Source organism: Bos mutus, chromosome 27, assembly GCF_027580195.1.
Source record: "Bos mutus isolate GX-2022 chromosome 27, NWIPB_WYAK_1.1, whole genome shotgun sequence".
Classification (NCBI taxonomy): domain Eukaryota; kingdom Metazoa; phylum Chordata; class Mammalia; order Artiodactyla; family Bovidae; genus Bos; species Bos mutus.
Window position 1 is genome coordinate 24,531,767 of NC_091643.1, and position 18,082 is coordinate 24,549,848.

The 18,082-nt window shown below is 38.5% G+C and overlaps 1 protein-coding gene across 2 annotated transcripts in view; it reads right to left on the reverse strand.

Moving 5' to 3' along the window:
• Positions 1-814: 814 nt before the first annotated feature.
• The window catches only part of MSR1 (macrophage scavenger receptor 1), an 83,945-nt gene continuing 66,677 nt past the window's right edge, over positions 815-18,082 (reverse strand). For both annotated transcript variants that reach the window (XM_070364113.1, XM_005887437.3), the window contains exons 9-10: positions 15,412-15,600; positions 815-1,694 (exon numbers count right to left, since the gene is read on the reverse strand). In XM_070364113.1, the coding sequence (XP_070220214.1) occupies positions 1,561-1,694; positions 15,412-15,600 (323 nt within the window). In that variant the 3' untranslated portion in view covers positions 815-1,560. The remainder of the gene's footprint in view (positions 1,695-15,411; positions 15,601-18,082) is intronic.

Below are 18,082 nucleotides of genomic sequence, written 5' to 3' on the forward strand. Positions count from 1 at the left end.
ATGCTTAAGACCATGCTTTTGTTTATCATCATTGAAGAAAGTATAGTAGGGCCATCCTGTACTAGTGGCTTTTTAATCACATGTTTCTCTGAGTTGGGCTTATGAAACTTGAAAAGTATGTTTCTCAGGGCTGAGATTAAGCTGAATTTCAACAGAAATTGCTAGTCTTTCTACCCATACATCTAGACAGCAGGGCACAGTCACTGAGTTATTGGATGAACTTGGTACTATTCTGGCTTCTCAGGGTCATCAACCCTTTGCTGCTGCTGCTGCTAAGTTGCTTCAGTCGTGTCCGACTCTGTGCGACCCCATAGACAGCAGCCCACCAGGCTTCCCCGTCCCTGGGATTCTCCAGGCAAGAACACTGGAGTGGGTTGCCATTTCCTTCTCCAATGCATGAAAGTGAAAAGTGAAAGTGAAGTCGCTCAGTCGTGCCCGACTCTTAGCGACCCCATGGACTGCAGCCCACCAGGCTCCTCTGTCCATGGGATTTTCCAGGCAAGAGTACTGGAGTGGGGTGCCACTGCCTTCTCCCATCAACCCTTTAGGGGTGAAGATTACCTCTCTCTCTCTGGGTTGTAAATATTGACTCTCTTAATGAAAGACTATAGAGATGGGTCATTGAAACTTCCTTCTGCAGGCAGGACATTGCATGCTGTTAATTAAAACTGAGTAAGTAGATATACTTACCTTTTAAACACAGTCCTAGAATCATAACAAAGTAATTACTCATCTTAGTTCAAAATGTATAGCAAGCTGAGCTCTATGTTATAAAATGACATTTTTGACCTGCTAATTATATGGACACATACAGTGATGGTGGGCCTTTGCTTTTTCTCATATGTCTTGCTTTCAGCTAACTTAATGGTCCAGTGTAAAAGAAAAAAATAAAAACAACAAAACTGTCAACACTTGACCATGTCAAATAATCATGTTATTATTAATGACCATGTGGTTAGTCATGTTAGTAATGACTTTGTCAATATTTGAGCAGGTAAAACCTGTTGAGTTTTTCATCATGGCCAAAACATATCATGAACATTACTATCTAACTTCTAGTTACTGCACAGAAATCTTGAACTAAGATTCTTCCTTTAGAAATGTGTATGGGTTGGAGATTTTGCCAACTTGGTACAAAAGAAAACTTTCCAACCCTCTCATTATTCAAAAAGTAATCACATTAAAATCAACTAAATAGATTACAAAGAAGGCAAAAATTGTGTCTTGTAATGAAGATACAAATCGTAGCCAGTGATTGGGATGTGTTTCCATTATCACTGGCATTTGTAATCCAGAAGCCTTAAACTTCAATATATGCAATTCAATATATAAGTCATTATATTATAAAATGCCACTTAAAAACCTAGAGAAGTTGAAATGGTTCTGGTATTTGAAGCAAACATGAAGCTATTTTATATGTTTATCCAGTGATTTTTAAATATTCCTTTTCTGTGGACAAAATTCTTAGTTTCTTAAATATTAATTAAGCTGATTTTAGTGAAGCAAAGGAAAAAAATCACTTTGTAACAGTTTAAAAAATGTGAATGAAAATATGATGCATTATGTAGTGCAAGTGACCCCAGCATCTTCGTCGTGCAAACAGGCTCTCACACCCCACTGTCTAATTCTGCACTCTTCAATGGATGACTCTTTTCCGAAACAAAATACTTCATTCAGCCATATTGGACCTGTACCTGCAAAAATCAGATACAACTGTATTAATAAGTATAATTTAATGTTTATGTTTGCATGGAACAGAGTCATTAATTTATTCACTAATTTAACAAAAAATGTGTTGCTCATTATCCACATGCAAGCTCTGCACTCTGTATTAAGATTCAAAAGTTAACTCCCTGCCCCAGAAAATTTTATTTTCCATCAGTGTGTAAATGACAAAAATACTAAGTAATAAAAGCTGCCATGAAGTTCAGCTCTTCATACAGACTTTTATGAAATCATAGATTAATGAATTATTGGTTTTCTCCAAGGATTTAATAAAAATTTTATTTTTAAAAATAAGGAAGGAAATAAGCTTTACTAACAATGGATATATGCTATAACTTAATGATCTAAACGTATCTTGTAGGAGGTTTATCTAGAACATTAGCGACCCTGCAGTTCTTTTCTTAGCTTCCTGTGTGTTGCAGTTTGCATGTGTCTGGTTTACCAGGTATATTATCTATTTTTAATTAAACCAAAACTAACACAATCAGCAAAGGGCTTACAAACTATCCTGCAAGAAGACTACAGATTATTAATTGCAAACCCAAGCAAACAAGAAAATGGCAGAGGTAACACTTATACTCTTTGTCTGAAATCTTCCTCAGACACATTAGAAGGAAAAACAGGCTGTCAGCACAGGCTACCTAGGAGATAATTAACTAAACAAACTTAACTGCCACTTTCAAGATAAGAACATTATTTTATCAGTGAATAAGAAAACAACTTCTTTTTTTTTTAAGGAATTCATGGCAAGAAAAGATAACTTTAAAATGAATGTTTGGCAATGTTTTTCTGATATTCTCTAAAGATTTTTTTAAGTGTATCAGATATAACAGTTTTTTCTTTCATACTTAAGACACTTGGGAACAGACTCTTTGAAAAACTTATAAATGAATGATTCCATTGATATATGGCAAAACCAATACAATATTGTAAAGTTAAAAAATAAAAGAAAAGAAAATAAAGAAAAAAACAAACAAAATAAACGTATAATATTGAAACCTCCTGATGAATTTTCAAGAATAGTTCATGTCATCAAGAAACTGATGATTTAGCAGTGAAATTCCAATAAACACCTTTGCAAAACTGTGAATGGAAAATAAATATCTTAATACTCTAAGTATAATCAATAATGCACTTTTTCCATTTGGATCAATATGATGTTAAAGGGTTCTCTTTCAGTCACAAGAACTATATAAAGCATGTTTAGAAGCAAATTCAAAACCTAGAAACATACCTCTGTGTAGCTCTAAAAGCTAAATGAAGATTTGTTTTTTACAGAGGAATATAAAATGGCACATATAATTCCATTACTCTTAACTGATTTTTCAAATAATCTGTGAGTTAAATAAAAGTTAATAATATGTGCATGACTAGCGTGCATAATTATATAGTAGTGGACAGGGAGGCCTGGCGTGCTGCAGTTCATGGGGTTGCAAAGAGTTGGACACGACTGAGCGACTGAACTGACTGAACTGATGTGCCTATAATATACAACTAAATTAGCAGATACTGGAAATTTTGTAATTGTGATATGGATAATATTTGACCAAAGCTTAAAAATGAATGAAGGTTTTTCCATATATTGAAAAGATGTAATTCCATATAGTGGGGGCATCATGAAATGTATGATCTATTAAAACATTGAATGATCTTCTGTCATCTGTAACTGAGTCCATTAATGGGGGGAGGTGGGCTCCTTGGAAAGGTTGGACAGGAAGCTACGACCATGCTATAAACATTTTTGGATTGTATATTATAAGTCACCAAAAAAAATAATAACATCATCAGAACTATATTTTAGAATTGTAAGTCTGTCAGAAATGTGGAAGATGGATTGAAAAAGAAAAAAAAATCTATAAGCTAAAGGAGCACTTAATAGGATGTTTACCTAGACATTTTCTGTAAAGACATGTTTTTTATTTACTTTTGGAATTAGGAAATTGTAAGTTCCATATATAAAATAAATAGGTGCACTTACTTAATTTTTGAATAATTTGTGCCTTCACTAGAAATATCCAAATAAAGACAAATATTAATAATATTTAGGTTTACATTATCAAAGTAACTGGGAATAGTATATTTTTCATTTCACACAATAGTAATTAAATCATTAGAATCCAAATAATGTCTCTATTAGACAAGCAAAGGTTTTCCTGGGCTGATCAATTATGAGTAGCAACTTGGAGAGCTCAATTATTTTATGAAGTGTTTATAAGAGTAATAAGCCTTTTCAATTTGAATTTTTAAGGCAGATAAAAAGGAAAAAAGATTAGAGGAATATGATCTTAAAATCAGAAGCCTGGCCAGTAATACTCTTTGGTTTTCAAATTGCTCTTACTAGGTATGTTGTGCTCCGTTTTATGTTTGTGAGTAATTGTGTGTGTGAGCATGTTTGTGTGTGTGTGCATTTATTTTAAATATATAAGGTCTATCTAAATTTTTGCGAAACTGACCCAAAGAGCTACTCAACAAGATAAGCAAATAACAAAAACTGGACAAATAATAAAGCTATTTCCCTGCTAACGTGGAAGGGAGCCAAAACAGTGGGGCATTTATAAATCGTATTTATTACACTTCAGTTCAGTTTAGTTCAGTCGCTCAGTACTGTCTGACTTTTTGCAACCCTATGGACTGCAGCATGCCTGGCCTCCCTGTTCATCACCAACTCCCAGAGTTTACTCAAACTCACATCCACTGAGTTAGTAATGCCATCCAACCATCTCATCCCCTGTCATCCACTTCTCCTCCCACCTTCAATCTTTCCCAGCATCAGGGTCTTTTCCAGTGAGTCAGTTCTTCACATCAGGTGGCCAAAGTATTGGAGTTTCAGCTTCACCATCAGTCCTTCCAAAGAATACTCAGGACTGATTTCTTTTAGGATGGACTGGTTGGATTTCCTTGCAGGTCAAGGGACTCTCAAGGGTCTTCTCCAACACCATAGTTCAAAAGCATTAATTCTTCGGTGCTCAGCTTTCTTTATAGTCCAACTCTCACTTCCATACACGACTACTGGAAAAACCACAGCTTTGATGACAAAGTAATGTCTCTGCTTTTTAATATGCTGTCTGCTGCTGATGCTGCTAAGTCACTTCAGTCGTGTCTGACTCTGTGCAACCCCATAGACGGCAGCCCACCAGGCTCCCCTGTCCCTGGGATTCTCCAGGCAAGAACACTGGAGTGGGTTGCCGTTTCCTTCTCCAATGCATGAAAGTGAAAAGTGAAAGTGAAGTTGCTCAGTCCTCTCCAACTCTTAGCAACCCCATGGACTGCAGCCTAACAGGCTCCTCCATCCATGGGATTTTCCAGGCAAGAGTACTGGAGTGGGTTGCCATTGCCTTCTCCAAATATGCTATCTAGGTTGGTCATAACTTTACTTACAAGGAGCAAGCATCTTTTAATTTCATGGCTGCAGTCACCATCCACAGTGATTTTAGAGCCCAAAAAATTAAAGTCTGTCACTGTTACCATTGTTTCCCCACCTATTTGCCATGAAGGGATGGGACTAGATGCCATGATCTTAGTATTCTGAACATTGAGCTTTAAGCCAACTTTTTCACTCTCTTCTTTCACTTTCATCAAGAGGCTCTTTAGTTCTTCGCTTTCTGCCATAAGGGTGGTGTCATCTGCCTATCTGAGGTTATTGATATTTCTCCCGGTAATCTTGATTCCAGCTTGTGCTTCATCCAGCCCACTGTTTCTCATGATGTACTCTGCATATAAGTTAAGGAGCAGGGTGACAATATATAGCCTTGACGTACTCCTTTCCCAATTTGGAACCAGTCTGTTGTTCCATGTCCAGTTCTAATTATTGCTTCCTGACCTGCATACAGACTTCTCAAGAGGCAGGTCAGGTGGTTTGGTATTCCCATCTCTTTAAGGATTTTCCGGAGTTTATCATAATCCACATAGTTGGCACAGTTAATAAAGGAGAAATAGATGTTTTTCTGGAACTCTCTTGCTTTTTCCATGATCCAACCAATGTTGGTAATTTGATCTCTGGTTCCTCTGCCTTTTCTAAATCCAGCTTGAACATCTGGAAGTTCATGGTTCACGGACTGTTGAAGCCTGGCTTGGAGAATTTTGAGCATTACTTTACTAGCATGTGAGATGAGTGCAATTGTACAGTAGTTCGAGCGTTCTTTGGCATTGCTTTTCTTTGGGATTGGAATGAAAACTGACCTTTTTTAATCCTGTGGCCACTGCTAAGCTTTCCAAATTTGCTGGCATATTGAGTGCAGCACTTTCATGGCATCATCTTTTGGGATTTGAAATAGCTCAGTTGGAATTCCATCATCTCCACTTGCTTTGTTCGTAGTGATGCTTTCTAAGGCCCACTTGACTTCACATTCCAGCATGTCTGGCTCTAGGTGAGTGATCATACCATCGTGATTATCTGGGTTGTGAAGATCTTTTTTGAAAGGGTTGTTATTTATTATAACTTATATAAATAAGCATGAGTGACACTTTTGGTTTTGTAGTCTTTGAGAGCACGAGAACAGCATGGTTCCATGGCCTCTGCACCCTGGGGACTGTGGGGCTTTCATTCTACAATTTGTAGATCTTGTCACCAGATTTATATCTCAGCAGTGCAGAATTTTTACAATCCACGAAAAGAGAATTTAGTATGAGGATCCTCTCAATAGCTGAAGCGCCCAGAAGGGCCATCCCCACAGGGGCAACTCAAGACAGATATTATTCAGTCATTGTGCTGCCATGTGAGTCTAAGTTTCTAGAAACCATAGTGGTGAAATTCATGAATATTTGAATGACAAAGGTGCAGTAAAAAATAAAAATGAACATGTAAGCCCACTGTTTTAAGGATTCATTGTGTGGCAGAAAATAGTCAAAGTACTTTTGAGCTGTTACCTTACTAAGTTCTCCATCTTAAAAAGTTAATAAATGCTATTTTGGGGTCATGATACTGTTATGGAAAGTGAAGGTCAGAGAGAAGAAGCCCCTTTGCCCTAGGTCACATAGCTAGTGCGTGATGGAGCCAGTATTCCCACCCTGGGTCTGCCTAGTGCCAGGCCTTTCATCAGAGATTTACTGCAATCCCTTGCATCACTGTGATGTGTTTGTGTGCTCAGTCGTGCCTGACTCTTTGCAGCCCCATGGACTGTGGCCCTCCAGGCTTCTCTGACCATGGGATTCCCCAGACAAGAATACTAGAGTGGGTTGCCATGCCCTCCTCCAGGGGATCTTCCCTACCTGGGGATCAAACTCACATCTCTTATGTCTCCTGTACTGGCAGGCGGATTCTTTACCACTGCACCACCTGGGAAATCTCCCTTGCATTATTAGATTCCATCATTTAACAAATCTCCTTGCAGTACCTATATGAGTGAACAAAAATCAGAATCCATCCTGTCTTGGACTGACTTTCTAGTGAAGACCTTTGTTTTAGGTGAATGCAACAACTGAGGTCACAGAGATAATTAGTGGCAAAGCTGATTCCTGTATTTAGAACACTTAACTCATGCATGCATGATAAGTTGCTTCAGTCGTGTCTGACTCTGTGTAACCCCGTGGACCATAGTCTCTCAGGCTCCTCTGTCCATGGGATTCTCCAGGCAAGAATGCTGGAGTGGGTTGCCATGCCCTCCTCCAGGGGATCTTCCTGACCCAGGGATCAAACCCATGTCTCTTAAGTCTCCTGCAGTGGCAGCCAGGTTCTTTACCACTAGCATCACCTGGGAAGCTCCCGCTTAGCTCATATTACAATGCTTTCCCCACTGAGAACACATAGATGTGATAAATACATTATGTAATTTAGTAACTCTGGTGTTACACTATACAGAAGACTCAGGCACAGTGAACATACTGAGTCTTTTCATATATAATTTTACATATTTACTTCCAATAACTTTGTGAAATATTGGCAATTATTTCCATTTCACTGATAAATAAATTGAGACTCAGAAAGGATGTATGATTTTCTCAAAATAACAGAGAAAATAGGGGCAAGCAACAGAACATGATGACATTTAAAACTTGGTGCTATTCACTGACTATAGAGAAGCCCAAATAGAGTTATAAAAATTATTTTCAAGTATTTGCTATTTTATTTTTATATTAATATATTCAGGACTATCAACACTAAGGAAAATTTTATTTAATACTTACTTCCCATCTTCTTCCAAATTGTTTTCTACATTAAAAATTAATGCCAAAGTAGAATAAAAGTCATAAAATTTTATCTTCATATGCACTTCAAAGATTAAAAAACAGATCCGTTTTTATTTCTGTAGGTAACGACAGTTACTGAAGGACTTTTGTCGTTGCTGCTGTCCTTGTTATTTTTTGCCTCTGAGCAATCCTTTCTACTAGTGGAAACCATGAAAAATTGATATATGTATTTTAGGGATGATTTTATTCTCTAATCCTACCTGTTTATCGTCTATTTCTCTATCTACCTAAACATCTATATAGCTACAATTTCCTTTACAATGTGAAAGCTGTAGAGGAAGGAAAAACTGATTTTGTGTTTCCAAAAGCAGACAACAAAAACTGTCATCCATGGCTTCTGGAGTTTTATGACTTGGTTTGTGATGCTTAACAGTGTGCTTGACAGATGATACCATTTCCTCTTACTGCTAAGTCACTTCAGTCGTGTCCGACCCTCAGCGACCCCATGGACTGCAGCCTACTAGGCTCCTCCATCCATGGGATTTTCCAGGCAAGAGTACTGGAGTGGGGTGCCATTGCCTCCTCCAATTTCCTCTTAATACCTCTTTAAAACAAGACAAATATTGATATTTCTTTGAGGGACTTGAGTTTCTTTAATCTTTCGTAACCACTGCTTTTATTTTTAAAAAGTAATCATATTTCAAAGAGTAGCCAGATACACAGTGACATGATGAGATTTGAAATTAGCTGCTGAATAAGATAAGTGAAGAAGCAAAAAATCACTAATGGTTAAAGCCTCTGAGTGAATTTTAATTACATCCAGTCAAGGCTGGGTGACATGCATTTATATCACTTTTTAGACTTCTAGTTGGGAAGTGCTTTGTCAACAGCTTCTTCTTTGAGAAAAGCATTATGCTTTTTTTTTTTTTTTAGGGGGTCGGGGGCCAATGTTAAAAATGAAGTGGGAATCAGACTAGAGAATGGGTAAACTTAGATTATAGTTCTAGATTCTAGTTTTTTGGTTCTGGAGAAGCCACTTATTTTCTCTGTTTTATTATATATGCAGAATAGAGGAGTGGGGCTGAAATAGCTCTAAGATTTCATTTACTTTTACAATTCTAAGATTCTGAAGAAGCAAGCTCTTTAGAAATGAGGTTTTTAAGGTTAAAGAACTTAGAAGGACTTTCTGTCCAGTGGAGAGACAAGGTAAGGCATGAAGGTTGACCCATGCCTCACAATCACGATAACAGCTATGGAAATGTGGGTGTTTTGTGACAGTTCTGTCAAATTTCCTTAGTTTTCTAGGGAGAATGGGGCTATACCACCTTTCTCATAAGCACTGTGAGCACTAAATTAGATTGCATAGTAAACACTTGATAAACAATATTATTTCATACTTAGTATTTCTTTGTTAGATAAGCAATAGAACAGACAGGTTACGAACTGTTAGGCTCTATGAAAGTGAAAGTGATTGTGTTAGTAGCTCAGTTGAATCTGCCAGGCTCCTCTGTCCATAGAATTCTTCAGGCAAGAATTCTGGAGTGGGCAGCCATTCCCTTTCTCCAGAGGCTCTTCCTGACCTAGGGATCGAACCCAAGTCTCCTGCATTGCAGGCGGATTCTTTACCATCTGAGCCACCAGGGAAGCCCTGCTTCTATACCAGCTTGCTGCTACTGCTGCTAAGTCGCTTCAGTCGTGTCCGACTGTGCGACCCCATAGACAGCAGCCCACCAGGCTCCCCCGTCCCTGGGATTCTCCAGGTAAGAACATTGGAGTGGGTTGCCATTTCCTTCTCCAATGCATGAAAGCAAAAAGTGAAAGTGAAGTCGCTCAGTCGTGTCCAACTCTTAGCGACCTCATGGATTGCAGCCTACCAGGCTCCTCCGTCCATGGGATTTTCCAGGCAAGAGTACTGGAGTGGGGTGCCATTGCCTTCTTACATAATATCTAACACATAAACATTTACATTTGAAAACTTTCAATGAGCAGGGATCAGAATGTAAGAATTGGCAGTTCTGATCTATTGATATATTTAATTTATCTTTGAGATTGTTTTCACTCCCAATCACTAAGGGATAGTTCAGAGACACAGAGTTTTATTTTTGATCTTCAGTTTAGCTTTGTAATTCTTAAAATTCCACTCAGAAAATTGAATATGGAACGTGAAAGGGGTAATGTACAAAAGATAGCATTTATGTTTAGAATTTTCTTCTGTTTCTGCTTTTACATTTGGAGCTTCAGCACCAACTCCTTTAAATTTAGGAGAAGATGAGATGGCTGCTCCAGAGCCAGTTCTTAGTTTGTTCATTAGCCTAGAGGCTCAGACATGCCTGGAACAAACTCTCGGACTACCACCGTCCCCCGATAAAGCTCATCCGAGTTTGCTACAGGGAGCCCACTGGGAGAGAAGAGGCTCCCTGCCTCCTCCTTGCTCCATGCAACAGCAAGCACCAGAAGCTTCTCAGCGCTTCTTTAATTTAACCTTTTTGTCTCCTTAGGAAAAAGAAAGAACATTCCATTTGATGCAAAAGGTGCATCCAGATGAAAGAACCCATTTAAAGGCGTGAGCTTTAAGCTTTGTTCCTATGAATCATTTTACTTGCAACACTAATTGTTCTTAAAAAGCTAATAAGGATTATCTCTAACAAGCCAGGTTTGCTATTTTAAAATGAGAAGGGAAAAAAAAAAAAGGAGAGGGGGAGACTGTGTCCAGAAAATGGTATTCTGTCTTTAACAGGAGAATTATACAAAGGAGATAAATTTAAACTTTTATCTTCTTGTTTCAATTTTGATAATGTTGTACCATATAGCATTAATCTGATTCTTCTTACTTTCCTATGGGAATGACATGTAATTAAAACTTTAATGCACCTTCCTCCTCTTCTCTGCTCTACACCTCCCCACTCATACTTCTAAATTTCCTTGCCTGCTTCTCTTTTGCAGTCAAACTGCTTTCTTGTTTACCTCCTGAGTAAAACTGTAAATTTAAAATGGAAAAAGGAAGAGTTTAAACAGCTTCACATGAAATGATGGTTTGCCATGACTAATCCAGAATCAGTTTATGTTGTAAGCCTGTTTCTTAAAATACAATGTACACTGAAGCAGATCATGAAGTTCATTTTTCAGATTCTTTTTCTTCAGAACAAATCACCTCAGTTCTATTTTTCTCCCAGCCCACCTTGCTTTACTATTTTAAAATTCTTATCATCATTCTTCAGTTGTTTGGGGCTGAAATCTCCAGAGAGCTGAAACAGTGCTGGGTGTGTGTGTGCAGCAGAGCGGGGACCTTACTAGAGAATGTTACACAGAATGTTCTAAAGTCACACCTCCAAACTGCAGAAAACCACATTCAACTTTTCCACCCTTGGAACATCATGAATGTCACTCCACAATGTAACACCAATCTGACTTCTCTACCTTTCAACTTTCAGCTTCCCCGGTGGCTCAGACAGTAAAGAATCTGCCTGCAATGCAGGGAACCTGGGTTTGATCCCTGGGTTGGGAAGATCCCTTGGAAAAGGGAACAGCTACCCACTCCAATATTCTTGCCTGGAGAATTCCATGGACAGAGGAGCCTGGCAGGCTACAGTCCACGGGGTCACAAAGAGTTGGACATGACTTAGTGACTTTCACCTTTCAAAGAGGATGGTAAATATGTAATTATACAGTTAGTGGTCCTGCTCCCTGTGATCTTGTCACTCGTGAGCAATGCTGTGCGTCTGGCTTCAAACTGGGCACTTTATAGATGCCACTTCTTTTCAGATTCAAAACAAATATTTGCTGTTCAGTTGCTCCATCATGTTCGACTCTTTGCAACGCCATGGATGGCAGCACTTTGGGCTCCTCTGTCCTTTTACCATCTCCTGGAATTTGCTCAAACTTATGTCTGTCGAGTCAGTGATGCTGCCCAACCATCTCATCCTCTGTCATCCCCTTCTCCTCCCACCTTCAATCTTTCCCAGCATCAGGGTCTTTTCCAATGAGTCAGTTCTTTTCATCAGGTGGCCAAAGTGCTGGAGTTTCAGCTTCAGCATCAGTCCTTCCAATGTATATTCAGGACTGATTTCCTCTAGGATGGACTGGTTGGATCTCCTTGTAGTCCAAGGGACTGCCAAGAGTCTTCTCCAACACCACAGTTTAAAAGCATCAATTCTTTGGTGCTCAGCTTTCTTTATAGTTCAACTCCCACACCCATACATGACCACTGGAAAATCCATAGCTTTGACTGCTAAGTCACTTCAGTCGTGTCCGACTCTGTGCGACCGCATAGACGGCAGCCCACCAGGCTCCCCCGTCCCTGGGATTCTCCAGGCAAGAACACTGAAGTGGGTTGCCATTTCCTTCTCCAATGCATGAAAGTGAAAAGTGAAAGTGAAGTCGCTCAGTCGTGTCCGACTCTTAGCAACCCCATGGACTGCGGCCCACCAGGGTCCTCCGTCCATGGGATTTTCCAGGCAAGAATACTGGAGTGGGGTGCCATTGCCTTCTCCATAGCTTTGACTAGATGGACTTTTGTTGGCAAAGTAATGTCTCTGCTTTTTAATATGCTGTCTAAGTTTGTCATAGCTTTTCTTCCAAGGAGCAAGCGTCTTTTAATTTTAATGTAAATACATAGCCTCACTGAAAATGGACGCTCATTTTAGAGAAGTAGTCAGTTATCTCGGAAAAATCTTGAGATGATTGTTTCCATATAGCCAAATGAATCATTTCACTTGAGACTAAACTCTATTTAAATAATAAGCTTCTGTTTTTTTGTTTGGCTAGTATTTCAGAATATTTATTTTATTCCTTTCTTACCGGTGTTTTAGACTAGAAATTCCTAGTGCTTTAGACTAGAAATCCCCAGAGGTATAAGTAAGAATGAATAAAATCTGGGGGGAAAGAGCATTTTACTTGTGAAACTAGGCCTTCAAGTTAATGGAATCTTAAGATAATAGTCTCCAGTTGTGTATTGACTGTACAGGCTTGAACCTTAATGGGAAAACAACTTTGAAATCTATAGCAAGGCTCCATATTCAGAAAAGGAATAGAGCCTGGGTATAATGTCTTATTCTGTTTCCTCCTACAGTTTATATTTGAAATGTTTTTTATACAATTATGTATTTTAAATAAATGGTCTTTCATGCTATAGATCCTAGTTACATAGAAATGGAATCTCTCTGAAAAAAACATTATAGAAACTCAAATGGGCAGATTAGTCTTCCTAAACAATTAACTGATTCATTTGATTTTCTAGTGATGAAGAGTTGGGGATTTTTGTCTTTTTCCCTTCTCTGGGGGTAAAAAATAAATCTATCTTATCAATGTTTAAAACATTTCACATGGAGGTAAATTTTACAGGTACATGAATGATTTTGGTCTGACAATTTTCAAGCTGAGGAAGTTCTGAAAGTGTAGTGTAAATGGAAAAATTTGGAAATTCCAAAAATCTGTTTGGTGGTGGCAACTTATGGATATTTTCTCTTTCCTTTGTTTCTTCTATTCAGAGCTTTAACACACAAATTAAAAACTGGTGGCCAGGGGCTTGAACAAAACAGAACAGAAACTTTCACCACTTTCTTTCTGTCTTGTCTTTAGCCTCTTTATGAAGTTAAATTATCCTTCTGGTCTTTAAAGACTTTGGAATCTAGATTCCTTCTAAAATTCATCTCTTAAATCTGATATAATAAATTCATTTAGGTAAAAGAATAAAGGATATAATTGTGATCTATTATTAATACTGCTTATGTGTTTAGCACAATGCATGACAGAGAGTTATTGCTCAGTAAATTGTAGCATAATAGTGCTAAACACAGGCTTCCCAGGTGACGCCAGTGCTCAAAGGACCTGCCTGCCAGTGTGGGAGACGTAAGAGATGTGGGTTCACACCCTGGGTCAGGAAGATCTCCTGGAGGAGGAAATGGCCACCCACTCCAGTTTTCTTGCCTGGAGACTCCCATGGACAGAGGATTAACAATATGTTTCATTAATATAATTCATGAATTTAAGAAGTCTATCTTGTTTAGTCTTTTGATGTAATAATTTGACATACTCCACTATTTTATTATTACACATAAGATTACCTGGTAATTGTTCAGTCGCCCAGTCATGTCCTGCTCTTTATGACCCATGGCCTGCAGCACACCAGGCATCCCTGTATTACATACCTGGTAATGCTGTTATGTTATGTCTATAATTCTGCATACAATCTCTATTGCCAGTACCTCCCTAGAAGAATAACTAATGCAAGAAGAAGGTGGTCAGATCTTTCTCTCTTTTTTGGTCACCACCAACTTCAGAGACACTAGTTACTTATCACATATGGACAGAAGAATAAATAAAGAGGAAACACTGACTTTAAAATTCTAGTTTATTTATATATGGCTACTTTCTTCTAACCTGTCCTTCAGAACTTATATATGTTTAATTATACATAAAACCTAATACAAGATGCCAGTGTAGGGGGAAAAAATGAGGTAGTAAAAATACCATGGGTAAACTTTCAAATGTTTTACCCCCTGCAAATTTTCTCCCAAGGTCTTTCAATACATTCATAAAACATGTTACCAAATCATCAGATGAAAATACACAAATTTACATGTAGCAAAAGAACTACGCAATTCAACCTCACATAGAGGGGAAAGTAACCTTTCCATTCCCTATTTCCCATCACAGTCCTTAGAGGAGAAGTCATAACTGGCAGGCATAGAGAGCTCGTATAATTGCTCCTTTTTCTTTTAGAGTTTCTACTGCCCTTTCTGGAGAAGGAAATGGAAACCCACTTCAGTATTCTTACCTGGAGAATTCCATGGACAGAGGAGCCTGGCGGGCTACTGTCCATGGGTTCGCAGAGAGTCGGACAGGACTGAAGCGACTTGCAGGGCGTGGTGGCTGGGGGGTAAACGCAGAAACCGGTACCCCGCCCCCACTCAGTTCCACAGAAGAGAGAATAGGGGAACACAAGGCATTGCCCACAAGACCCAGAGAGGTCAGTGAGTGTCCCAGGAAGTCAGGCCTTCTCTGTAACTGACTGCTTTCTGGTCTGCTTTGCCGATCATTTCCCGCATTTCCTCTGTTACATTTTCCACTAACCAATTCAGTCTAAAGGATATGTAGACATTAAAAGGTGTCTAAGAGCATATGTCTTTTCCTTAAATCTCTTTTCATTCCTACTTTCTAGGAAAGGCCTGTAAAAAAAAATTCTACTTCCTTTTCTATATGTTCCTGTCTCTACTTGATTATACGTATTGGAGAATGCTTGCTGCTGCTGCTGCTGCTAAGTCGCTTCAGTCATGTCCGACTTTGTGCGACCCCAGAGACGGCAGCCCACCAGGCTCCCCAGTCCCTGGGATTCTCCAGGCAAGAACACTGGAGTGGGTTGCCATTTCCTTCTCCAATGCATGAAAGTGAAAAGTGAAAGTGAAGTCGCTCAGTCGTGTCCGACTCTTAGCAACCCCATGGACTGCATGCAGCCAATCAGGCTCCTCCATCCATGGGATTTTCCAGGCAAGAGTAGTGGAGTGGGGTGCCATTGCCTTCTCCGGGAGAATGCTTACATTTCAAAAAAAAAAAAAAAATTACCTTTTCCAAAATAAGCTCGCTTATGCACACTTTGAACACCTTTGTATCCCAAGCTCCTGCAGACGACCAGTCCTCCACGCAGTTCCCAGCGGTCGTCACACACCGTACCCCACTGGCCTTCGTGAAAAATCTCCACTCTGCCTTCGTGAGGGCCGCTGCCACCCACCAGTCGGACTGTATTAGATTGTCCTGTAACAGAAATAAACAGGGTTTAATTTTTTATATATGCACATACTGCTTTATAATGCTTTCTCTTAAAAGAAAAAAAGCACATTTTTTCCAGTAAGTTCAATTATTGGAATAAGTATTAAATTTTCTAGCCCCACCTATTGGTAAAGACTTTAATTGCAAACACTGTACTAGCAGTCAAATCTGAAGAAGAAAGCTCTTCTTTCTTGTGAATCTCTTCCAGTAACTTTAAAATTTAACAACCACAGGTCTGTTAATGTTATAGAGATTTTATGATATTTTATAATATCATAAACATAAAATAGGCCAAATATCCCATTCTTCACCAAGATGAACAAAATAACTATAGTGACAACACTGATCTAGAAACAGCAAGACTCTTCCTTGTTACAAGGTCCCTGGATTTTATCCCAAAGTGTTTATCTTGTTTTGTAAAAGCATTAATGAGACCGGGATCAGATAATTTTTATTTTGAGAAATTGCTAAAAAGTACACTTTGGGAAGAAACATACCATGTCTATAATAGTAAAAGTAATTTTGCTCTGCAGTGCCTAAGTAATTAAAATTGCCATACATGCTGTAAACTTTTATAAAATCTTGATCATGTGCAGTGATTAAAGTGTCTCTTTTTGCCTTCTTTAAAAGCAACATATACATTTCAAACCCAAGAACAGGCAAATAAAGTGGGTAATTAGTATTATAAAAAGTTTCAGTTAGAGTTAGAAAATTTCTTTAAATAACCTATACTATTCTAGTAAGTTTTTGCTTAAGAATATTTGGCTAAAAATGAGGAAACAGAAAAGACAGAAAATAACTTTTAAAATATATTTAGTGCTAAATAAAAATAATAATATTCTCTAATAATTAAAAAAGCCAATGAATTAAACACAATTCTACTTAAATATATCTTTTCAAATACAAGTTTGAAGGACATCATATTATAAAAAAGCACAATGTAACTGTTACAACAAAAGTATCTCTGTAATGTGAAAATGGAATTTTAGGTTATGGGTTTTCAGAACTCAGTTACCTAAAGAAAGAGTAACTTTTTTTTTTTTTAATTTCAGTAAATTTTGTTGGAACAGTAATCCAACAATGTGTAAAGGAAAATAAGCTGTTTCCTACAAGCCTGACTGAGCCACTCAGAAACAGGAAAAGCAAACAAATTAAATGTAGTATTACAATTATTTTCTTGATTCTTCCAAAATGTTATTCAGTGCTAAATAATGAATTTATGCAATAATGCCCAGGTGCATAAGCCCTTTTTCACTCAATAAATGTGAATTATAAGCATTAACATTTTTTAAAAGGAAAATAGCTTGCTATTGCAGTATTCAAACTTCCAATTACTGAGTAACCCAATTGTTCACTGTAAATGCCTAAGAAATAGGAACTGATCCAGCAGCAGATTGTGTAAAGTTTTAAAATGCTAGAGTCATGTAATAGTAACTAGTGCCACTCCCAAGTGTTTAAATTTTACACAAGTCAGAAATACCTAAACACAACATGTTTACCATGATTCTATGAAAAAACAGATGTCACATTCAAACACGTGATTTTATGAGCTTGCCTTACTGCCCAAATAAGTGTACAGAAGTGTTCTCATTGTGGGTTCTTACCCTCTTCAGTTCAGTTCAGTTGCTCAGTCGTGTGCAACTCTGCAACCCCATGAAAGGCAGCACGCCAGGCTTCCCTGTCCATCACCAACTCCCGGAGTCCACCCAAACCCATGTCCATTGAGTCGGTGATGCCATCCAACCAACTCATCCTCTGTTGTCCCCTTCTCCTCCTGCCTTCAATATTTCCCAGCATCAGGGTCTTTTCAAATGAGTCAGCTCTTCGCATCAGGTGACCAAAGTATTGCAGTTTCAGCTTCACATCAGTCCTTCCAATGAACACCCAGGGCTGATCTCCTTCAGAATGGACTGGTTGGATCTCCTTGCAGTCCAAGGGACTCTTCAAGAGTCTTCTCCAACACCACAGTTCAAAAGCATCAATTCTGTGCTCAGCCTTTTTTATAGTCCAACTCTCACATCCATACATCACTTTTCTCCTTACATCTCTGAAAATGCCATTAAGGAACCTGGCTTGTCCTGGATCAGTGGGTCTCAAACTTTAGTTTGTCTTAGCTCAGGCTGCTACAACAAATATACCATGGACTGATGGGTTAAGCAATATTAATTTCTCACAGTTCTGGAAGCTGGAAAGTCCAAAAAACAAGGTGATGGCAGATTCAGGATTGGGTTTAGCCAGCTTCTTGCAGCCAGCTGCCTCTTGTCTGCTGTGCTCAGGTGGCCTTTCCTCAGTGTATGTAAAAAAAGAAGTAGAGAATAGGTCTCTGGTCTCTTCTTGTAATACTACTAATAGAGGAAAACAGTAGAATGGGAAAGACTAGAGATACCAGGAAAATTTCTTCAGGAAAATTAGAGATACCAAGGGAACATTTCATGCAAAGATGGGCTCAATAAAGGACCAGAAATGG